Source organism: Pongo abelii, chromosome 17 (assembly GCF_028885655.2).
Source record: "Pongo abelii isolate AG06213 chromosome 17, NHGRI_mPonAbe1-v2.0_pri, whole genome shotgun sequence".
Taxonomy (NCBI): domain Eukaryota; kingdom Metazoa; phylum Chordata; class Mammalia; order Primates; family Hominidae; genus Pongo; species Pongo abelii.
The window spans coordinates 61,454,900-61,478,101 of NC_072002.2; the positions used below are offsets into that span (position 1 = coordinate 61,454,900).

The 23,202-nt window shown below is 57.7% G+C and overlaps 5 protein-coding genes across 9 annotated transcripts in view; 1 reads left to right on the top strand and 4 right to left on the bottom strand.

Moving 5' to 3' along the window:
- Positions 1-23,202, top strand: part of KATNAL2 (katanin catalytic subunit A1 like 2) — a 495,511-nt gene that overhangs the window by 83,075 nt on the left and 389,234 nt on the right. The window lies entirely within an intron of this gene.
- LOC129051581 (elongin-A3) lies at positions 134-1,849 on the bottom strand. The gene is made up of 2 exons (XM_063717010.1): positions 328-1,849; positions 134-252 (listed from the first exon to the last, which is right to left on the bottom strand). Exons 1-2 carry the CDS (start codon positions 1,847-1,849, stop codon positions 134-136), a joined length of 1,641 nt encoding a protein of 546 aa, XP_063573080.1.
- On the bottom strand, positions 6,023-7,738 carry LOC134760338 (elongin-A3). The gene is made up of 2 exons (XM_063717011.1): positions 6,217-7,738; positions 6,023-6,141 (listed from the first exon to the last, which is right to left on the bottom strand). The coding sequence occupies exons 1-2, from the start codon at positions 7,736-7,738 to the stop codon at positions 6,023-6,025; spliced, it is 1,641 nt and encodes a 546-aa protein (XP_063573081.1).
- LOC134760339 (elongin-A3) lies at positions 11,912-13,627 on the bottom strand. The gene is made up of 2 exons (XM_063717012.1): positions 12,106-13,627; positions 11,912-12,030 (listed from the first exon to the last, which is right to left on the bottom strand). The coding sequence occupies exons 1-2, from the start codon at positions 13,625-13,627 to the stop codon at positions 11,912-11,914; spliced, it is 1,641 nt and encodes a 546-aa protein (XP_063573082.1).
- Positions 17,801-19,510, bottom strand: LOC129051562 (elongin-A3-like). Its single transcript, XM_054537852.2, has one exon. It carries the CDS (start codon positions 19,508-19,510, stop codon positions 17,801-17,803), a length of 1,710 nt encoding a protein of 569 aa, XP_054393827.2.

A 23,202-nucleotide genomic window follows, 5' to 3' on the forward strand; every position in this document is an offset into this window, starting at 1 on the left:
GCAGAATTCAGAGGCTCAACTTTGCACCCAGCCAAGGGTCCTGGTGTCCATTGGAAGTTTCGTTCCCCAACCCGCGTTGACTTTGCATTGGTCCTCCTCCCCCCAGATTTTATGTGTCAGGCAAGTCCTGAGTTTATCGTCGGGAGAATCTTCTCTTGTAGTCTCGAACTGCCTTGGCCATCAGCGGGGCCACTTTCTTGGCAGCCTGTTTCCGGGTCTTGGCCGCGGGCGCCGCGTGCTCATTGCTGCTGCTCAGGCAGGGGTTGGCCCGCTTCTCAGGGAGCCCGTGAAGGACGTTGCTGCTGCTGCTGCTGCTGCTGCTGCTGCCGCCGCCGCCGCCGCCGCCGCCGCCGCCGTCCCCGAGGCCGGAGGCAGCCTGGCTGCTTCCTGCGGGCTGGGGGGCTGGCTTGATCTCCCCGTTTCCGGGGTCAGCGGCTCCTGCAGACTTCTCTTCCCTCCTGGAAGCATCATAAGGCGTCTTGGCCACAGAGTTGAAACAGATCATCTTTGTCTGTCGGCCGCTGGGTTTGTTTTCAAGTGCAGATCGGATTTTCGTGGTCACTACTCGCAGCCGCTGCTCTCGGGCGTCGCGAAGCCGCAGGTACAGCTCCCGCCAAGACTCGTGCTCCTGCGGCTTTTCTCCCTTGAAGTCCTGGAGACAATGAATCCTCCATAATTCATCTGTCTCTCGAGCGAGTGCGTGGTTGTCTTTCTCTGTGCGATACAGCTGATCAGGCGTCCACCCTTCCGGAACGGGTTCAAGAACCGAGTAGGCGACCCCTCCCACGTCGCCGAGGGCGTCCGGATTGTTTCTAAGCACCGGGAGGCACTGCTGGCGCAGCGTCAGCACCTGGAGCTGGCAGGCAGGCCTGGAGCCCGAGTACACCTGCAGCCTAGCATTCACTCTGCGTCCAGGGAAAGCGGCTTCCTCCTGGAACGTTGGCGCGGAGAGTGCTTCTGGCTCTGCCTGGGAGGTCATGGCCTCAAAAGCGGACAGCAGATCGTAGTTGGCCTGCATCCAGGCCGCTGAGGGGTCCCAGAGCTCTGCGAAGAGAAGGCTGGGCACCGTTTTCGGCCCGGCGGAATCAGCGCCGGCCGCCTGCAGCCTCTCTGACTGGCTTTCCTGGACAGGAGGCGATTTGTGAGCCGAAGCCCAGCGGGACGATTTGCGCCCCTTGCTGTGGCTCGCCACCGCTTCCCCCTGAGGTTGGCCCTGGCAGCCCGGACCCGGCAGAGGCCCGCCCTGAGCGGCGTGAGCGTGGCCTCTTCCGGGTTGCTTCCCGGGCACAGCGGGCTCAGGGCCCTCGGGCGTCGGGAGGGGAGCGGTGCGCGTTGGAGGGTCCCGACGGGGGCCGGAATCAGCTGGGGCCATTCTGGGGCGCTTTCTCTCGGCTCTGGGCTCGCGACTGGGAGACCTCGGGTGAGGTCTCTGTTGTCCCGGAGGTGTTCTGCGTGCTGTCCGTCCGTGCTGAGGGCTGTGAGATGGGCTCCTGGGGGCCGTCGCGTTTTCTGGGAAGCCCCAGGCCTTTTCCTGGTCCTGGAGAGCCTCCCCGAGGCGCTGTCGGGAAGCGCTGTCCTCAGCGTCCTGTGGGTCAGGCCCGGTGTTTCGGTCCACAAGCACCAGCTTCTTCCACCGGGCCGCTAAGTCTCTGGCAAAGTCGCCCACGTGCTGGTGCTTCCGCAGGCGCTTCACCGTCTTTCTGATTCCAGTCTCCGCCAGGATGTCTGCCGTCATGGGCAGGGCGGAGAGTTTCTGCAAATATTTCTCCAGCTTTTTGGGGTTCGTCTTCGTGGCCAGACGCACCTGCAGCTTCTGCACTGCGCGCAGCGTAGTGGAGCCTGCCGCCATCTCAGCAGAGCTGTGCAGGCGTCGCTGTCCTCGCGTTCGCGGCTCTGTCCTCGGGGCGGCGGGACACGAAGTCTGGGGTGGCCGGTCCTCGCTGCCCGGTCGCCAGGCAGCGACCTCGGGATGTGGAGTCACAGCCTGGAGCGAGCTCGGTCCTCGGAGCAGTGGGCCACTGGTTCCGGGGCGCTGGTCCTCGCGGACCGCAGGCCTCGGGGCGTGGAGTCCCCACAACCTGGAGCGAGCTGGGTCCTCGGAGCAGCGGGCCACTTGGTCTGGAACGCCGGTCCTTGCAGACAGCTGAGCAGGCCCGCTTCTGTCCCTCGGGATGTGGAGCCGCAGCCTGGAGTGACCTCTGCGCTGCGCCGTCCGAGGCGGAATGCAGCTGGGCTGCCAGAGCCCGGCCTTATATAGCCAGCCCCGGGCCCACCCAGGACTCAAGCCCTGACCCCCTTGGGCCTTGGGCAGCCCCGCCCCAATACGAATTCATTCCGTCAGCCCAACGCAGCCAATCGGGACGGTCCACGCCAGGTGGACTGCTGTGCCCGGCAGGTTCATTAGGTTAATTGCAGCCTGGACACACCCCACTGAGTTCTACCGTTGGCCCTCCTTGTTCCCAGCCCCCGCATCTGTGGATTCCCAAAGACACAGACAGAATCCCCTTGGGAGTAAAAGCGAAAATAACAACACCGCAAGACAAAATCGTAGGAAGGAGAACCAACAGAGGAGGACAACTCTTTACCTGGGATTGCCGTCGTGTGAGGGGACTTGGAAACATTCGTAGAAAAGTGGGATTAAGGGAGAAAAATGAAAAAGGTGTATTTTACTTCTCGACCCCGTCTCCATCAACTTCGAGACCCTTCTGGAAGCAGTGTCTCCTCCCCGCCGTCCAGCCCATCCCTAAAGCCCCCCAGGGTCCTGGGAATGTAACTGTTTCCATGCAATCTTTCTTCCGTTGTTAACTGAAGAAAACTGGGTGCCCTTTACAGGTTTTCTAAGACAAGGAAACGAAAAGAAGTCAGCAGGCGCCAAATCAGGACGGTAAGGTGGACGCCTCGTGATTTCCCATGGCAAGTCTTGCCCAGCTGCCCTCGTTGGAAGAAAGGCATGAGCAGGAACGTTGTCGTGGTGGAGAAGAACTCTCTGGTGGGGACCTTCTCCGCTCCAGCTTTGGCTAACTCTCTGAAAAGGCTCTGCCAGTGAGCAGATGTGATCAGGGTTTGGCCCTCCAGAAAGCCAACGAGGAGAATCCCTCTGGCATCCCCCCCCAAACGGTGGCCATGACCTCCGCTCTTGACTGCTCCTCTGTGGCTTCGGCTGGAGCACTGCCACCTCTTGCTAGCCACGGCTTCGTGCTTGGTCTTCAGGATCCTGCCGGGTAGAGCCAGGTTTCATCTCCTGCTGCCAATCTTGGAAGAAATGCTTCAGGATCTTGCTCCCACCGGTTGTTTAAAATCTCCTCGGAAAGGCTTGCTCTGGCCTGCAGCTGATATCGGCGCCACGGTTTGGGCAGCCGAGTCCCACTCTCACCTTTCAGTCCGAATGGGGAAAACACAACCATTTGAAGTATGAGGATTCGGGTGTTAAGCCTTTTCTGAGAATTACCCTCCGTGTTGTGTAGAGAAATAGGTAAATTTGCTGTGTTTCCAGACTTCCGGCTACCTCACGAAGAGGATCCTAGTGCAATACTGGCCATGCTTCCGGAGCTCCCAGAATGAGGATTGTTTTGTAAATAGGTGGGAAGAGAATTGAGCTGTCCTGGGTCAGTGTAGCAATGTTACAGCAGGATCCTTAGGTTGATGCTGAATTCTATTCTGGGGCAGGTTTATGTGTTGTGTGGGGGTTGTTTCCTTTCTGTCTTTTGGAGCGGGTGTGTCGCAGTGGGAGCAGGGATCTGCTGAGGTCTGTCTCGTTCTCCAGTAATGAATGAGTTTAACGGGTGCAGCCGCTGTTTTCAGTAGCACGCCAGTGGGGGCATCGATGAGCTATGAGGAGCTAGAGCTTGCTCGGATTGCTTCCTTGTGTTTGTGTTTTGAGTTGTGTTTGCTTGTTTCGTGCTTGTTCTCCATTTCGGCAGGGGAAACGATTTTCCAGGAAGGAAGGTTGTTGCCAGTGGAAAACAATTTGGTTCCGAGGGACTGGGGTTTCTGGCTGGGAGTGGGAAGGGGCTGCAGGGTGATCGGTGGCCACTCCACCTCCTCCAGAGAGAGCGTGTGGCTTCTCTGCCTTGGGGAGGATATTCTGCTCTCTTGTGAGTTTTGCAGGCCACCTGAGATTCTCTCTTGAATTGCTGTCAAGAAATAGGGACGGGCGTTGTCTCTGGCCCTTGCTGGGGAAGGTTTTCTGAGGTTTTGTTTTTCAATTTTGAGACGGAGTTTGGCTTCTGTTGTCCAGCCTGGAGCGCAGTGGTGGGATCTGGGCTCACCGCAAACCCCGCCTCCCGGGTTCAAGCGATTCTCCTGTCTCAGCCCCCTGAGTAGCTGGGATTACAGGCGCTCGCCAACAAGCCCAACCGAGTTTCGTCTTTTTAGAAGAGACGGGATTTCCTCAGGTTGGTCAGGCTGGTCTGCAACTCCTGACCTCAGGTGGTCCGCCGGCCTCGACCTCCCAAAGCCACGGGAATACAGGCGCGAGTCACCGTGCCCGGACATGTCTGAGTTTTACGCGGTCGCTGACTGGATTATGTCCCCTTCCCCGGAACGGATGCTTTTCTGTCTTCCTTAAGGGTAGCATCTCTGTGGCACCCCGTTTCTGGCTCCTTCCGTGTTCTTCAGGCTTGAAGGCCTCCTTTGACGTGCACCGGCATCCACTCAGGTGCCTGCTTCCGGGAGCTTCCCAGCCCCCATGCTGCTGACAGCCCAGGGTACAGGACTTTGATCTCTTCTGCTGCCCTTGCTCGGTTTTGCCTTGCGGCTTATGTCTTTGTATTTCTCTCTCTACCCCTCACTGTCGGTAACGCCTAAGAACGAGGTTTACTTAATGGGGGGGGGGGGGGTGTGTGTGCGCGTGCGTGTTTGTGTGTGTGCGCGCGCGTGTGTGTGTGCGTTTGTGTGTGTGTCTTTGTTTGTGTGTATGTGTGTGTGTCGTATCTGGCACACGGACCTGTGACTACCAGCCCGCGTGAAGCCAACAAATGCCCTGAGTTAGAAGGCAAACGTTCACCAAAGCTTGCAGGAGCTGGTAGGAGGTGAAGTCAAGGTAGTTAACCCGGTCATCTCATGGGAATTAGAAACTCTGGTTGGCAGGTTTAGACTTCCTGATCGAGAACCTAAATAAGCTGATTAAGGTGTCGCCATTCTTTCACAGGGGTTCTGGGTGAAAAGATTGGGAATGACTCTAGTAAAAGTGTTTTGACTTAAGGAACGTACCAGTTGTTAGCATTTATGTATGAAAGCCAAGAGTTCCTTTCTTCAAACAAACAGCAGTTTTCTTTGAGGTGTGCTCTGGTTGTGTCATCCAGGCTGGAGTGCAGTGGAATGAGGAAGGGTCACCGCAACCTCCGCTTGCCCAGCTCAGGCGATCCTGCCACCTCAGCCCTTTAAGGAGCTGGGACCACAGGGGCCGTGCCACCACGCCGGGCTAATTTTGGTATCTTTTGTGGAGACGGGGCTTCTCCGTTTGGCCCAGCCTGGTCCCCACCTCCTGGGCTCAAGCGATCTGCTTTCCTCGGCCTCCCGGAGGAGGATGGCTCACGATTAGAGGATCATGCCCGGCCTTTTATCTAAAAGAAAACAACAACAGTAACAAGACATTTTGCGTAGTCGGAGTTATCAGTGTCAACTGATGGATTGAGAGTTTGTGTCTAAGAAGTCCCTGTGTGCTCCATGATTTCAGAAGAGAGAACAAACGGCAAAAGGGACTCTCACATCTCGTACCTGATTTATGATGGCAACTAGGGCGTTGTTTAAAAAACGGTCGGTGAACCACCAAAGCAGAGTTGATCCGAACGCGTTCATAATATCTTCTGAATTCTGAGGTGTCCTCCAAGCAGGGAGGCAGTGGCCGGGTGTGGGAGGCAAAAATCACAGGGCCAGCGCTTGACACCTGCAGAATTCAGAGGCTCAACTTTGCACCCAGCCAAGGGTGCTGGTGTCCATTGGAAGTTTCGTTCCCCAACCCGCGTTGACTTTGCATTGGTCCTCCTCCCCCCAGATTTTATGTGTCAGGCAAGTCCTGAGTTTATCGTCGGGAGAATCTTCTCTTGTAGTCTCGAACTGCCTTGGCCATCAGCGGGGCCACTTTCTTGGCAGCCTGTTTCCGGGTCTTGGCCGCGGGCGCCGCGTGCTCATTGCTGCTGCTCAGGCAGGGGTTGGCCCGCTTCTCAGGGAGCCCGTGAAGGACGTTGCTGCTGCTGCTGCTGCTGCTGCTGCTGCCGCCGCCGCCGCCGCCGCCGCCGCCGCCGTCCCCGAGGCCGGAGGCAGCCTGGCTGCTTCCTGCGGGCTGGGGGGCTGGCTTGATCTCCCCGTTTCCGGGGTCAGCGGCTCCTGCAGACTTCTCTTCCCTCCTGGAAGCATCATAAGGCGTCTTGGCCACAGAGTTGAAACAGATCATCTTTGTCTGTCGGCCGCTGGGTTTGTTTTCAAGTGCAGATCGGATTTTCGTGGTCACTACTCGCAGCCGCTGCTCTCGGGCGTCGCGAAGCCGCAGGTACAGCTCCCGCCAAGACTCGTGCTCCTGCGGCTTTTCTCCCTTGAAGTCCTGGAGACAATGAATCCTCCATAATTCATCTGTCTCTCGAGCGAGTGCGTGGTTGTCTTTCTCTGTGCGATACAGCTGATCAGGCGTCCACCCTTCCGGAACGGGTTCAAGAACCGAGTAGGCGACCCCTCCCACGTCGCCGAGGGCGTCCGGATTGTTTCTAAGCACCGGGAGGCACTGCTGGCGCAGCGTCAGCACCTGGAGCTGGCAGGCAGGCCTGGAGCCCGAGTACACCTGCAGCCTAGCATTCACTCTGCGTCCAGGGAAAGCGGCTTCCTCCTGGAACGTTGGCGCGGAGAGTGCTTCTGGCTCTGCCTGGGAGGTCATGGCCTCAAAAGCGGACAGCAGATCGTAGTTGGCCTGCATCCAGGCCGCTGAGGGGTCCCAGAGCTCTGCGAAGAGAAGGCTGGGCACCGTTTTCGGCCCGGCGGAATCAGCGCCGGCCGCCTGCAGCCTCTCTGACTGGCTTTCCTGGACAGGAGGCGATTTGTGAGCCGAAGCCCAGCGGGACGATTTGCGCCCCTTGCTGTGGCTCGCCACCGCTTCCCCCTGAGGTTGGCCCTGGCAGCCCGGACCCGGCAGAGGCCCGCCCTGAGCGGCGTGAGCGTGGCCTCTTCCGGGTTGCTTCCCGGGCACAGCGGGCTCAGGGCCCTCGGGCGTCGGGAGGGGAGCGGTGCGCGTTGGAGGGTCCCGACGGGGGCCGGAATCAGCTGGGGCCATTCTGGGGCGCTTTCTCTCGGCTCTGGGCTCGCGACTGGGAGACCTCGGGTGAGGTCTCTGTTGTCCCGGAGGTGTTCTGCGTGCTGTCCGTCCGTGCTGAGGGCTGTGAGATGGGCTCCTGGGGGCCGTCGCGTTTTCTGGGAAGCCCCAGGCCTTTTCCTGGTCCTGGAGAGCCTCCCCGAGGCGCTGTCGGGAAGCGCTGTCCTCAGCGTCCTGTGGGTCAGGCCCGGTGTTTCGGTCCACAAGCACCAGCTTCTTCCACCGGGCCGCTAAGTCTCTGGCAAAGTCGCCCACGTGCTGGTGCTTCCGCAGGCGCTTCACCGTCTTTCTGATTCCAGTCTCCGCCAGGATGTCTGCCGTCATGGGCAGGGCGGAGAGTTTCTGCAAATATTTCTCCAGCTTTTTGGGGTTCGTCTTCGTGGCCAGACGCACCTGCAGCTTCTGCACTGCGCGCAGCGTAGTGGAGCCTGCCGCCATCTCAGCAGAGCTGTGCAGGCGTCGCTGTCCTCGCGTTCGCGGCTCTGTCCTCGGGGCGGCGGGACACGAAGTCTGGGGTGGCCGGTCCTCGCTGCCCGGTCGCCAGGCAGCGACCTCGGGATGTGGAGTCACAGCCTGGAGCGAGCTCGGTCCTCGGAGCAGTGGGCCACTGGTTCCGGGGCGCTGGTCCTCGCGGACCGCAGGCCTCGGGGCGTGGAGTCCCCACAACCTGGAGCGAGCTGGGTCCTCGGAGCAGCGGGCCACTTGGTCTGGAACGCCGGTCCTTGCAGACAGCTGAGCAGGCCCGCTTCTGTCCCTCGGGATGTGGAGCCGCAGCCTGGAGTGACCTCTGCGCTGCGCCGTCCGAGGCGGAATGCAGCTGGGCTGCCAGAGCCCGGCCTTATATAGCCAGCCCCGGGCCCACCCAGGACTCAAGCCCTGACCCCCTTGGGCCTTGGGCAGCCCCGCCCCAATACGAATTCATTCCGTCAGCCCAACGCAGCCAATCGGGACGGTCCACGCCAGGTGGACTGCTGTGCCCGGCAGGTTCATTAGGTTAATTGCAGCCTGGACACACCCCACTGAGTTCTACCGTTGGCCCTCCTTGTTCCCAGCCCCCGCATCTGTGGATTCCCAAAGACACAGACAGAATCCCCTTGGGAGTAAAAGCGAAAATAACAACACCGCAAGACAAAATCGTAGGAAGGAGAACCAACAGAGGAGGACAACTCTTTACCTGGGATTGCCGTCGTGTGAGGGGACTTGGAAACATTCGTAGAAAAGTGGGATTAAGGGAGAAAAATGAAAAAGGTGTATTTTACTTCTCGACCCCGTCTCCATCAACTTCGAGACCCTTCTGGAAGCAGTGTCTCCTCCCCGCCGTCCAGCCCATCCCTAAAGCCCCCCAGGGTCCTGGGAATGTAACTGTTTCCATGCAATCTTTCTTCCGTTGTTAACTGAAGAAAACTGGGTGCCCTTTACAGGTTTTCTAAGACAAGGAAACGAAAAGAAGTCAGCAGGCGCCAAATCAGGACGGTAAGGTGGACGCCTCGTGATTTCCCATGGCAAGTCTTGCCCAGCTGCCCTCGTTGGAAGAAAGGCATGAGCAGGAACGTTGTCGTGGTGGAGAAGAACTCTCTGGTGGGGACCTTCTCCGCTCCAGCTTTGGCTAACTCTCTGAAAAGGCTCTGCCAGTGAGCAGATGTGATCAGGGTTTGGCCCTCCAGAAAGCCAACGAGGAGAATCCCTCTGGCATCCCCCCCCAAACGGTGGCCATGACCTCCGCTCTTGACTGCTCCTCTGTGGCTTCGGCTGGAGCACTGCCACCTCTTGCTAGCCACGGCTTCGTGCTTGGTCTTCAGGATCCTGCCGGGTAGAGCCAGGTTTCATCTCCTGCTGCCAATCTTGGAAGAAATGCTTCAGGATCTTGCTCCCACCGGTTGTTTAAAATCTCCTCGGAAAGGCTTGCTCTGGCCTGCAGCTGATATCGGCGCCACGGTTTGGGCAGCCGAGTCCCACTCTCACCTTTCAGTCCGAATGGGGAAAACACAACCATTTGAAGTATGAGGATTCGGGTGTTAAGCCTTTTCTGAGAATTACCCTCCGTGTTGTGTAGAGAAATAGGTAAATTTGCTGTGTTTCCAGACTTCCGGCTACCTCACGAAGAGGATCCTAGTGCAATACTGGCCATGCTTCCGGAGCTCCCAGAATGAGGATTGTTTTGTAAATAGGTGGGAAGAGAATTGAGCTGTCCTGGGTCAGTGTAGCAATGTTACAGCAGGATCCTTAGGTTGATGCTGAATTCTATTCTGGGGCAGGTTTATGTGTTGTGTGGGGGTTGTTTCCTTTCTGTCTTTTGGAGCGGGTGTGTCGCAGTGGGAGCAGGGATCTGCTGAGGTCTGTCTCGTTCTCCAGTAATGAATGAGTTTAACGGGTGCAGCCGCTGTTTTCAGTAGCACGCCAGTGGGGGCATCGATGAGCTATGAGGAGCTAGAGCTTGCTCGGATTGCTTCCTTGTGTTTGTGTTTTGAGTTGTGTTTGCTTGTTTCGTGCTTGTTCTCCATTTCGGCAGGGGAAACGATTTTCCAGGAAGGAAGGTTGTTGCCAGTGGAAAACAATTTGGTTCCGAGGGACTGGGGTTTCTGGCTGGGAGTGGGAAGGGGCTGCAGGGTGATCGGTGGCCACTCCACCTCCTCCAGAGAGAGCGTGTGGCTTCTCTGCCTTGGGGAGGATATTCTGCTCTCTTGTGAGTTTTGCAGGCCACCTGAGATTCTCTCTTGAATTGCTGTCAAGAAATAGGGACGGGCGTTGTCTCTGGCCCTTGCTGGGGAAGGTTTTCTGAGGTTTTGTTTTTCAATTTTGAGACGGAGTTTGGCTTCTGTTGTCCAGCCTGGAGCGCAGTGGTGGGATCTGGGCTCACCGCAAACCCCGCCTCCCGGGTTCAAGCGATTCTCCTGTCTCAGCCCCCTGAGTAGCTGGGATTACAGGCGCTCGCCAACAAGCCCAACCGAGTTTCGTCTTTTTAGAAGAGACGGGATTTCCTCAGGTTGGTCAGGCTGGTCTGCAACTCCTGACCTCAGGTGGTCCGCCGGCCTCGACCTCCCAAAGCCACGGGAATACAGGCGCGAGTCACCGTGCCCGGACATGTCTGAGTTTTACGCGGTCGCTGACTGGATTATGTCCCCTTCCCCGGAACGGATGCTTTTCTGTCTTCCTTAAGGGTAGCATCTCTGTGGCACCCCGTTTCTGGCTCCTTCCGTGTTCTTCAGGCTTGAAGGCCTCCTTTGACGTGCACCGGCATCCACTCAGGTGCCTGCTTCCGGGAGCTTCCCAGCCCCCATGCTGCTGACAGCCCAGGGTACAGGACTTTGATCTCTTCTGCTGCCCTTGCTCGGTTTTGCCTTGCGGCTTATGTCTTTGTATTTCTCTCTCTACCCCTCACTGTCGGTAACGCCTAAGAACGAGGTTTACTTAATGGGGGGGGGGGGGGTGTGTGTGCGCGTGCGTGTTTGTGTGTGTGCGCGCGCGTGTGTGTGTGCGTTTGTGTGTGTGTCTTTGTTTGTGTGTATGTGTGTGTGTCGTATCTGGCACACGGACCTGTGACTACCAGCCCGCGTGAAGCCAACAAATGCCCTGAGTTAGAAGGCAAACGTTCACCAAAGCTTGCAGGAGCTGGTAGGAGGTGAAGTCAAGGTAGTTAACCCGGTCATCTCATGGGAATTAGAAACTCTGGTTGGCAGGTTTAGACTTCCTGATCGAGAACCTAAATAAGCTGATTAAGGTGTCGCCATTCTTTCACAGGGGTTCTGGGTGAAAAGATTGGGAATGACTCTAGTAAAAGTGTTTTGACTTAAGGAACGTACCAGTTGTTAGCATTTATGTATGAAAGCCAAGAGTTCCTTTCTTCAAACAAACAGCAGTTTTCTTTGAGGTGTGCTCTGGTTGTGTCATCCAGGCTGGAGTGCAGTGGAATGAGGAAGGGTCACCGCAACCTCCGCTTGCCCAGCTCAGGCGATCCTGCCACCTCAGCCCTTTAAGGAGCTGGGACCACAGGGGCCGTGCCACCACGCCGGGCTAATTTTGGTATCTTTTGTGGAGACGGGGCTTCTCCGTTTGGCCCAGCCTGGTCCCCACCTCCTGGGCTCAAGCGATCTGCTTTCCTCGGCCTCCCGGAGGAGGATGGCTCACGATTAGAGGATCATGCCCGGCCTTTTATCTAAAAGAAAACAACAACAGTAACAAGACATTTTGCGTAGTCGGAGTTATCAGTGTCAACTGATGGATTGAGAGTTTGTGTCTAAGAAGTCCCTGTGTGCTCCATGATTTCAGAAGAGAGAACAAACGGCAAAAGGGACTCTCACATCTCGTACCTGATTTATGATGGCAACTAGGGCGTTGTTTAAAAAACGGTCGGTGAACCACCAAAGCAGAGTTGATCCGAACGCGTTCATAATATCTTCTGAATTCTGAGGTGTCCTCCAAGCAGGGAGGCAGTGGCCGGGTGTGGGAGGCAAAAATCACAGGGCCAGCGCTTGACACCTGCAGAATTCAGAGGCTCAACTTTGCACCCAGCCAAGGGTGCTGGTGTCCATTGGAAGTTTCGTTCCCCAACCCGCGTTGACTTTGCATTGGTCCTCCTCCCCCCAGATTTTATGTGTCAGGCAAGTCCTGAGTTTATCGTCGGGAGAATCTTCTCTTGTAGTCTCGAACTGCCTTGGCCATCAGCGGGGCCACTTTCTTGGCAGCCTGTTTCCGGGTCTTGGCCGCGGGCGCCGCGTGCTCATTGCTGCTGCTCAGGCAGGGGTTGGCCCGCTTCTCAGGGAGCCCGTGAAGGACGTTGCTGCTGCTGCTGCTGCTGCTGCTGCTGCCGCCGCCGCCGCCGCCGCCGCCGCCGCCGTCCCCGAGGCCGGAGGCAGCCTGGCTGCTTCCTGCGGGCTGGGGGGCTGGCTTGATCTCCCCGTTTCCGGGGTCAGCGGCTCCTGCAGACTTCTCTTCCCTCCTGGAAGCATCATAAGGCGTCTTGGCCACAGAGTTGAAACAGATCATCTTTGTCTGTCGGCCGCTGGGTTTGTTTTCAAGTGCAGATCGGATTTTCGTGGTCACTACTCGCAGCCGCTGCTCTCGGGCGTCGCGAAGCCGCAGGTACAGCTCCCGCCAAGACTCGTGCTCCTGCGGCTTTTCTCCCTTGAAGTCCTGGAGACAATGAATCCTCCATAATTCATCTGTCTCTCGAGCGAGTGCGTGGTTGTCTTTCTCTGTGCGATACAGCTGATCAGGCGTCCACCCTTCCGGAACGGGTTCAAGAACCGAGTAGGCGACCCCTCCCACGTCGCCGAGGGCGTCCGGATTGTTTCTAAGCACCGGGAGGCACTGCTGGCGCAGCGTCAGCACCTGGAGCTGGCAGGCAGGCCTGGAGCCCGAGTACACCTGCAGCCTAGCATTCACTCTGCGTCCAGGGAAAGCGGCTTCCTCCTGGAACGTTGGCGCGGAGAGTGCTTCTGGCTCTGCCTGGGAGGTCATGGCCTCAAAAGCGGACAGCAGATCGTAGTTGGCCTGCATCCAGGCCGCTGAGGGGTCCCAGAGCTCTGCGAAGAGAAGGCTGGGCACCGTTTTCGGCCCGGCGGAATCAGCGCCGGCCGCCTGCAGCCTCTCTGACTGGCTTTCCTGGACAGGAGGCGATTTGTGAGCCGAAGCCCAGCGGGACGATTTGCGCCCCTTGCTGTGGCTCGCCACCGCTTCCCCCTGAGGTTGGCCCTGGCAGCCCGGACCCGGCAGAGGCCCGCCCTGAGCGGCGTGAGCGTGGCCTCTTCCGGGTTGCTTCCCGGGCACAGCGGGCTCAGGGCCCTCGGGCGTCGGGAGGGGAGCGGTGCGCGTTGGAGGGTCCCGACGGGGGCCGGAATCAGCTGGGGCCATTCTGGGGCGCTTTCTCTCGGCTCTGGGCTCGCGACTGGGAGACCTCGGGTGAGGTCTCTGTTGTCCCGGAGGTGTTCTGCGTGCTGTCCGTCCGTGCTGAGGGCTGTGAGATGGGCTCCTGGGGGCCGTCGCGTTTTCTGGGAAGCCCCAGGCCTTTTCCTGGTCCTGGAGAGCCTCCCCGAGGCGCTGTCGGGAAGCGCTGTCCTCAGCGTCCTGTGGGTCAGGCCCGGTGTTTCGGTCCACAAGCACCAGCTTCTTCCACCGGGCCGCTAAGTCTCTGGCAAAGTCGCCCACGTGCTGGTGCTTCCGCAGGCGCTTCACCGTCTTTCTGATTCCAGTCTCCGCCAGGATGTCTGCCGTCATGGGCAGGGCGGAGAGTTTCTGCAAATATTTCTCCAGCTTTTTGGGGTTCGTCTTCGTGGCCAGACGCACCTGCAGCTTCTGCACTGCGCGCAGCGTAGTGGAGCCTGCCGCCATCTCAGCAGAGCTGTGCAGGCGTCGCTGTCCTCGCGTTCGCGGCTCTGTCCTCGGGGCGGCGGGACACGAAGTCTGGGGTGGCCGGTCCTCGCTGCCCGGTCGCCAGGCAGCGACCTCGGGATGTGGAGTCACAGCCTGGAGCGAGCTCGGTCCTCGGAGCAGTGGGCCACTGGTTCCGGGGCGCTGGTCCTCGCGGACCGCAGGCCTCGGGGCGTGGAGTCCCCACAACCTGGAGCGAGCTGGGTCCTCGGAGCAGCGGGCCACTTGGTCTGGAACGCCGGTCCTTGCAGACAGCTGAGCAGGCCCGCTTCTGTCCCTCGGGATGTGGAGCCGCAGCCTGGAGTGACCTCTGCGCTGCGCCGTCCGAGGCGGAATGCAGCTGGGCTGCCAGAGCCCGGCCTTATATAGCCAGCCCCGGGCCCACCCAGGACTCAAGCCCTGACCCCCTTGGGCCTTGGGCAGCCCCGCCCCAATACGAATTCATTCCGTCAGCCCAACGCAGCCAATCGGGACGGTCCACGCCAGGTGGACTGCTGTGCCCGGCAGGTTCATTAGGTTAATTGCAGCCTGGACACACCCCACTGAGTTCTACCGTTGGCCCTCCTTGTTCCCAGCCCCCGCATCTGTGGATTCCCAAAGACACAGACAGAATCCCCTTGGGAGTAAAAGCGAAAATAACAACACCGCAAGACAAAATCGTAGGAAGGAGAACCAACAGAGGAGGACAACTCTTTACCTGGGATTGCCGTCGTGTGAGGGGACTTGGAAACATTCGTAGAAAAGTGGGATTAAGGGAGAAAAATGAAAAAGGTGTATTTTACTTCTCGACCCCGTCTCCATCAACTTCGAGACCCTTCTGGAAGCAGTGTCTCCTCCCCGCCGTCCAGCCCATCCCTAAAGCCCCCCAGGGTCCTGGGAATGTAACTGTTTCCATGCAATCTTTCTTCCGTTGTTAACTGAAGAAAACTGGGTGCCCTTTACAGGTTTTCTAAGACAAGGAAACGAAAAGAAGTCAGCAGGCGCCAAATCAGGACGGTAAGGTGGACGCCTCGTGATTTCCCATGGCAAGTCTTGCCCAGCTGCCCTCGTTGGAAGAAAGGCATGAGCAGGAACGTTGTCGTGGTGGAGAAGAACTCTCTGGTGGGGACCTTCTCCGCTCCAGCTTTGGCTAACTCTCTGAAAAGGCTCTGCCAGTGAGCAGATGTGATCAGGGTTTGGCCCTCCAGAAAGCCAACGAGGAGAATCCCTCTGGCATCCCCCCCCAAACGGTGGCCATGACCTCCGCTCTTGACTGCTCCTCTGTGGCTTCGGCTGGAGCACTGCCACCTCTTGCTAGCCACGGCTTCGTGCTTGGTCTTCAGGATCCTGCCGGGTAGAGCCAGGTTTCATCTCCTGCTGCCAATCTTGGAAGAAATGCTTCAGGATCTTGCTCCCACCGGTTGTTTAAAATCTCCTCGGAAAGGCTTGCTCTGGCCTGCAGCTGATATCGGCGCCACGGTTTGGGCAGCCGAGTTCCACTCTCACCTTTCAGTCCGAATGGGGAAAACACAACCATTTGAAGTATGAGGATTCGGGTGTTAAGCCTTTTCTGAGAATTACCCTCCGTGTTGTGTAGAGAAATAGGTAAATTTGCTGTGTTTCCAGACTTCCGGCTACCTCACGAAGAGGATCCTAGTGCAATACTGGCCATGCTTCCGGAGCTCCCAGAATGAGGATTGTTTTGTAAATAGGTGGGAAGAGAATTGAGCTGTCCTGGGTCAGTGTAGCAATGTTACAGCAGGATCCTTAGGTTGATGCTGAATTCTATTCTGGGGCAGGTTTATGTGTTGTGTGGGGGTTGTTTCCTTTCTGTCTTTTGGAGCGGGTGTGTCGCAGTGGGAGCAGGGATCTGCTGAGGTCTGTCTCGTTCTCCAGTAATGAATGAGTTTAATGGGTGCAGCCGCTGTTTTCAGTAGCACGCCAGTGGGGGCATCGATGAGCTATGAGGAGCTAGAGCTTGCTCGGATTGCTTCCTTGTGTTTGTGTTTTGAGTTGTGTTTGCTTGTTTCGTGCTTGTTCTCCATTTCGGCAGGGGAAACGATTTTCCAGGAAGGAAGGTTGTTGCCAGTGGAAAACAATTTGGTTCCGAGGGACTGGGGTTTCTGGCTGGGAGTGGGGAGGGGCTGCAGGGTGATCGGTGGCCACTCCACCTCCTCCAGAGAGAGCGTGTGGCTTCTCTGCCTTGGGGAGGATATTCTGCTCTCTTGTGAGTTTTGCAGGCCACCTGAGATTCTCTCTTGAATTGCTGTCAAGAAATAGGGACGGGCGTTGTCTCTGGCCCTTGCTGGGGAAGGTTTTCTGAGGTTTTGTTTTTCAATTTTGAGACGGAGTTTGGCTTCTGTTGTCCAGCCTGGAGCGCAGTGGTGGGATCTGGGCTCACCGCAAACCCCGCCTCCCGGGTTCAAGCGATTCTCCTGTCTCAGCCCCCTGAGTAGCTGGGATTACAGGCGCTCGCCAGCAAGCCCAACCGAGTTTCGTCTTTTTAGAAGAGACGGGATTTCCTCAGGTTGGTCAGGCTGGTCTGCAACTCCTGACCTCAGGTGGTCCGCCGGCCTCGACCTCCCAAAGCCACGGGAATACAGGCGCGAGTCACCGTGCCCGGACATGTCTGAGTTTTACGCGGTCGCTGACTGGATTATGTCCCCTTCCCCGGAACGGATGCTTTTCTGTCTTCCTTAAGGGTAGCATCTCTGTGGCACCCCGTTTCTGGCTCCTTCCGTGTTCTTCAGGCTTGAAGGCCTCCTTTGACGTGCACCGGCATCCACTCAGGTGCCTGCTTCCAGGAGCTTCCCAGCCCCCATGCTGCTGACAGCCCAGGGTACAGGACTTTGATCTCTTCTGCTGCCCTTGCTCGGTTTTGCCTTGCGGCTTATGTCTTTGTATTTCTCTCTCTACCCCTCACTGTCGGTAACGCCTAAGAACGAGGTTTACTTAATGGGGGGGGGGGGGGTGTGTGTGCGCGTGCGTGTTTGTGTGTGTGCGCGCGCGTGTGTGTGTGCGTTTGTGTGTGTGTCTTTGTTTGTGTGTATGTGTGTGTGTCGTATCTGGCACACGGACCTGTGACTACCAGCCCGCGTGAAGCCAACAAATGCCCTGAGTTAGAAGGCAAACGTTCACCAAAGCTTGCAGGAGCTGGTAGGAGGTGAAGTCAAGGTAGTTAACCCGGTCATCTCATGGGAATTAGAAACTCTGGTTGGCAGGTTTAGACTTCCTGATCGAGAACCTAAATAAGCTGATTAAGGTGTCGCCATTCTTTCACAGGGGTTCTGGGTGAAAAGACTGGGAATGACTCTAGTAAAAGTGTTTTGACTTAAGGAACGTACCAGTTGTTAGCATTTATGTATGAAAGCCAAGAGTTCCTTTCTTCAAACAAACAGCAGTTTTCTTTGAGGTGTGCTCTGGTTGTGTCATCCAGGCTGGAGTGCAGTGGAATGAGGAAGGGTCACCGCAACCTCCGCTTGCCCAGCTCAGGCGATCCTGCCACCTCAGCCCTTTAAGGAGCTGGGACCACAGGGGCCGTGCCACCACGCCGGGCTAATTTTGGTATCTTTTGTGGAGACGGGGCTTCTCCGTTTGGCCCAGCCTGGTCCCCACCTCCTGGGCTCAAGCGATCTGCTTTCCTCGGCCTCCCGGAGGAGGATGGCTCACGATTAGAGGATCATGCCCGGCCTTTTATCTAAAAGAAAACAACAACAGTAACAAGACATTTTGCGTAGTCGGAGTTATCAGTGTCAACTGATGGATTGAGAGTTTGTGTCTAAGAAGTCCCTGTGTGCTCCATGATTTCAGAAGAGAGAACAAACGGCAAAAGGGACTCTCACATCTCGTACCTGATTTATGATGGCAACTAGGGCGTTGTTTAAAAAACGGTCGGTGAACCACCAAAGCAGAGTTGATCCGAACGCGTTCATAATATCTTCTGAATTCTGAGGTGTCCTCCAAGCAGGGAGGCAGTGGCCGGGTGTGGGAGGCAAAAATCACAGGGCCAGCGCTTGACACCTGCAGAATTCAGAGGCTCAACTTTGCACCCAGCCAAGGGTCCTGGTGTCCATTGGAAGTTTCGTTCCCCAACCCGCGTTGACTTTGCATTGGTCCTCCTCCCCCCAGATTTTATGTGTCAGGCAAGTCCTGAGTTTATCGTCGGGAGAATCTTCTCTTGTAGTCTCGAACTGCCTTGGCCATCAGCGGGGCCACTTTCTTGGCAGCCTGTTTCCGGGTCTTGGCCGCGGGCGCCGCGTGCTCATTGCTGCTGCTCAGGCAGGGGTTGGCCCGCTTCTCAGGGAGCCCGTGAAGGACGTTGCTGCTGCTGCTGCTGCTGCTGCTGCCGCCGCCGCCGCCGCCGCCGCCGCCGTCCCCGAGGCCGGAGGCAGCCTGGCTGCTTCCTGCGGGCTGGGGGGCTGGCTTGATCTCCCCGTTTCCGGGGTCAGCGGCTCCTGCAGACTTCTCTTCCCTCCTGGAAGCATCATAAGGCGTCTTGGCCACAGAGTTGAAACAGATCATCTTTGTCTGTCGGCCGCTGGGTTTGTTTTCAAGTGCAGATCGGATTTTCGTGGTCACTACTCGCAGCCGCTGCTCTCGGGCGTCGCGAAGCCGCAGGTACAGCTCCCGCCAAGACTCGTGCTCCTGCGGCTTTTCTCCCTTGAAGTCCTGGAGACAATGAATCCTCCATAATTCATCTGTCTCTCGAGCGAGTGCGTGGTTGTCTTTCTCTGTGCGATACAGCTGATCAGGCGTCCACCCTTCCGGAACGGGTTCAAGAACCGAGTAGGCGACCCCTCCCACGTCGCCGAGGGCGTCCGGATTGTTTCTAAGCACCGGGAGGCACTGCTGGCGCAGCGTCAGCACCTGGAGCTGGCAGGCAGGCCTGGAGCCCGAGTACACCTGCAGCCTAGCATTCACTCTGCGTCCAGGGAAAGCGGCTTCCTCCTGGAACGTTGGCGCGGAGAGTGCTTCTGGCTCTGCCTGGGAGGTCATGGCCTCAAAAGCGGACAGCAGATCGTAGTTGGCCTGCATCCAGGCCGCTGAGGGGTCCCAGAGCTCTGCGAAGAGAAGGCTGGGCACCGTTTTCGGCCCGGCGGAATCAGCGCCGGCCGCCTGCAGCCTCTCTGACTGGCTTTCCTGGACAGGAGGCGATTTGTGAGCCGAAGCCCAGCGGGACGATTTGCGCCCCTTGCTGTGGCTCGCCACCGCTTCCCCCTGAGGTTGGCCCTGGCAGCCCGGACCCGGCAGAGGCCCGCCCTGAGCGGCGTGAGCGTGGCCTCTTCCGGGTTGCTTCCCGGGCACAGCGGGCTCAGGGCCCTCGGGCGTCGGGAGGGGAGCGGTGCGCGTTGGAGGGTCCCGACGGGGGCCGGAATCAGCTGGGGCCATTCTGGGGCGCTGTCTCTCGGCTCTGGGCTCGCGACTGGGAGACCTCGGGTGAGGTCTCTGTTGTCCCGGAGGTGTTCTGCGTGCTGTCCGTCCGTGCTGAGGGCTGTGAGATGGGCTCCTGGGGGCCGTCGCGTTTTCTGGGAAGCCCCAGGCCTTTTCCTGGTCCTGGAGAGCCTCCCCGAGGCGCTGTCGGGAAGCGCTGTCCTCAGCGTCCTGTGGGTCAGGCCCGGTGTTTCGGTCCACAAGCACCAGCTTCTTCCACCGGGCCGCTAAGTCTCTGGCAAAGTCGCCCACGTGCTGGTGCTTCCGCAGGCGCTTCACCGTCTTTCTGATTCCAGTCTCCGCCAGGATGTCTGCCGTCATGGGCAGGGCGGAGAGTTTCTGCAAATATTTCTCCAGCTTTTTGGGGTTCGTCTTCGTGGCCAGACGCACCTGCAGCTTCTGCACTGCGCGCAGCGTAGTGGAGCCTGCCGCCATCTCAGCAGAGCTGTGCAGGCGTCGCTGTCCTCGCGTTCGCGGCTCTGTCCTCGGGGCGGCGGGACACGAAGTCTGGGGTGGCCGGTCCTCGCTGCCCGGTCGCCAGGCAGCGACCTCGGGATGTGGAGTCACAGCCTGGCGCGAGCTCGGTCCTCGGAGCAGTGGGCCACTGGTTCCGGGGCGCTGGTCCTCGCGGACCGCAGGCCTCGGGGCGTGGAGTCCCCACAACCTGGAGCGAGCTGGGTCCTCGGAGCAGCGGGCCACTTGGTCTGGAACGCCGGTCCTTGCAGACAGCTGAGCAGGCCCGCTTCTGTCCCTCGGGATGTGGAGCCGCAGCCTGGAGTGACCTCTGCGCTGCGCCGTCCGAGGCGGAATGCAGCTGGGCTGCCAGAGCCCGGCCTTATATAGCCAGCCCCGGGCCCACCCAGGACTCAAGCCCTGACCCCCTTGGGCCTTGGGCAGCCCCGCCCCAATACGAATTCATTCCGTCAGCCCAACGCAGCCAATCGGGACGGTCCACGCCAGGTGGACTGCTGTGCCCGGCAGGTTCATTAGGTTAATTGCAGCCTGGACACACCCCACTGAGTTCTACCGTTGGCCCTCCTTGTTCCCAGCCCCCGCATCTGTGGATTCCCAAGGACACAGACAGAATCCCCTTGGGAGTAAAAGCGAAAATAACAACACCGCAAGACAAAATCGTAGGAAGGAGAACCAACAGAGGAGGACAACTCTTTACCTGGGATTGCCGTCGTGTGAGGGGACTTGGAAACATTCGTAGAAAAGTGGGATTAAGGGAGAAAAATGAAAAAGGTGTATTTTACTTCTCGACCCCGTCTCCATCAACTTCGAGACCCTTCTGGAAGCAGTGTCTCCTCCCCGCCGTCCAGCCCATCCCTAAAGCCCCCCAGGGTCCTGGGAATGTAACTGTTTCCATGCAATCTTTCTTCCGTTGTTAACTGAAGAAAACTGGGTGCCCTTTACAGGTTTTCTAAGACAAGGAAACGAAAAGAAGTCAGCAGGCGCCAAATCAGGACGGTAAGGTGGACGCCTCGTGATTTCCCATGGCAAGTCTTGCCCAGCTGCCCTCGTTGGAAGAAAGGCATGAGCAGGAACGTTGTCGTGGTGGAGAAGAACTCTCTGGTGGGGACCTTCTCCGCTCCAGCTTTGGCTAACTCTCTGAAAAGGCTCTGCCAGTGAGCAGATGTGATCAGGGTTTGGCCCTCCAGAAAGCCAACGAGGAGAATCCCTCTGGCATCCCCCCCAAACGGTGGCCATGACCTCCGCTCTTGACTGCTCCTCTGTGGCTTCGGCTGGAGCACTGCCACCTCTTGCTAGCCACGGCTTCGTGCTTGGTCTTCAGGATCCTGCCGGGTAGAGCCAGGTTTCATCTCCTGCTGCCAATCTTGGAAGAAATGCTTCAGGATCTTGCTCCCACCGGTTGTTTAAAATCTCCTCGGAAAGGCTTGCTCTGGCCTGCAGCTGATATCGGCGCCACGGTTTGGGCAGCCGAGTTCCACTCTCACCTTTCAGTCCGAATGGGGAAAACACAACCATTTGAAGTATGAGGATTCGGGTGTTAAGCCTTTTCTGAGAATTACCCTCCGTGTTGTGTAGAGAAATAGGTAAATTTGCTGTGTTTCCAGACTTCCGGCTACCTCACGAAGAGGATCCTAGTGCAATACTGGCCATGCTTCCGGAGCTCCCAGAATGAGGATTGTTTTGTAAATAGGTGGGAAGAGAATTGAGCTGTCCTGGGTCAGTGTAGCAATGTTACAGCAGGATCCTTAGGTTGATGCTGAATTCTATTCTGGGGCAGGTTTATGTGTTGTGTGGGGGTTGTTTCCTTTCTGTCTTTTGGAGCGGGTGTGTCGCAGTGGGAGCAGGGATCTGCTGAGGTCTGTCTCGTTCTCCAGTAATGAATGAGTTTAACGGGTGCAGCCGCTGTTTTCAGTAGCACGCCAGTGGGGGCATCGATGAGCTATGAGGAGCTAGAGCTTGCTCGGATTGCTTCCTTGTGTTTGTGTTTTGAGTTGTGTTTGCTTGTTTCGTGCTTGTTCTCCATTTCGGCAGGGGAAACGATTTTCCAGGAAGGAAGGTTGTTGCCAGTGGAAAACAATTTGGTTCCGAGGGACTGGGGTTTCTGGCTGGGAGTGGGGAGGGGCTGCAGGGTGATCGGTGGCCACTCCACCTCCTCCAGAGAGAGCGTGTGGCTTCTCTGCCTTGGGGAGGATATTCTGCTCTCTTGTGAGTTTTGCAGGCCACCTGAGATTCTCTCTTGAATTGCTGTCAAGAAATAGGGACGGGCGTTGTCTCTGGCCCTTGCTGGGGAAGGTTTTCTGAGGTTTTGTTTTTCAATTTTGAGACGGAGTTTGGCTTCTGTTGTCCAGCCTGGAGCGCAGTGGTGGGATCTGGGCTCACCGCAAACCCCGCCTCCCGGGTTCAAGCGATTCTCCTGTCTCAGCCCCCTGAGTAGCTGGGATTACAGGCGCTCGCCAGCAAGCCCAACCGAGTTTCGTCTTTTTAGAAGAGACGGGATTTCCTCAGGTTGGTCAGGCTGGTCTGCAACTCCTGACCTCAGGTGGTCCGCCGGCCTCGACCTCCCAAAGCCACGGGAATACAGGCGCGAGTCACCGTGCCCGGACATGTCTGAGTTTTACGCGGTCGCTGACTGGATTATGTCCCCTTCCCCGGAACGGATGCTTTTCTGTCTTCCTTAAGGGTGGCATCTCTGTGGCACCCCGTTTCTGGCTCCTTCCGTGTTCTTCAGGCTTGAAGGCCTCCTTTGACGTGCACCGGCATCCACTCAGGTGCCTGCTTCCAGGAGCTTCCCAGCCCCCATGCTGCTGACAGCCCAGGGTACAGGACTTTGATCTCTTCTGCTGCCCTTGCTCGGTTTTGCCTTGCGGCTTATGTCTTTGTATTTCTCTCTCTACCCCTCACTGTCGGTAACGCCTAAGAACGAGGTTTACTTAATGGGGGGGGGGGGGGTGTGTGCGCGTGCGTGTTTGTGTGTGTGCGCGCGCGTGTGTGTGTGCGTTTGTGTGTGTGTCTTTGTTTGTGTGTATGTGTGTGTGTCGTATCTGGCACACGGACCTGTGACTACCAGCCCGCGTGAAGCCAACAAATGCCCTGAGTTAGAAGGCAAACGTTCACCAAAGCTTGCAGGAGCTGGTAGGAGGTGAAGTCAAGGTAGTTAACCCGGTCATCTCATGGGAATTAGAAACTCTGGTTGGCAGGTTTAGACTTCCTGATCGAGAACCTAAATAAGCTGATTAAGGTGTCGCCATTCTTTCACAGGGGTTCTGGGTGAAAAGACTGGGAATGACTCTAGTAAAAGTGTTTTGACTTAAGGAACGTACCAGTTGTTAGCATTTATGTATGAAAGCCAAGAGTTCCTTTCTTCAAACAAACAGCAGTTTTCTTTGAGGTGTGCTCTGGTTGTGTCATCCAGGCTGGAGTGCAGTGGAATGAGGAAGGGTCACCGCAACCTCCGCTTGCCCAGCTCAGGCGATCCTGCCACCTCAGCCCTTTAAGGAGCTGGGACCACAGGGGCCGTGCCACCACGCCGGGCTAATTTTGGTATCTTTTGTGGAGACGGGGCTTCTCCGTTTGGCCCAGCCTGGTCCCCACCTCCTGGGCTCAAGCGATCTGCTTTCCTCGGCCTCCCGGAGGAGGATGGCTCACGATTAGAG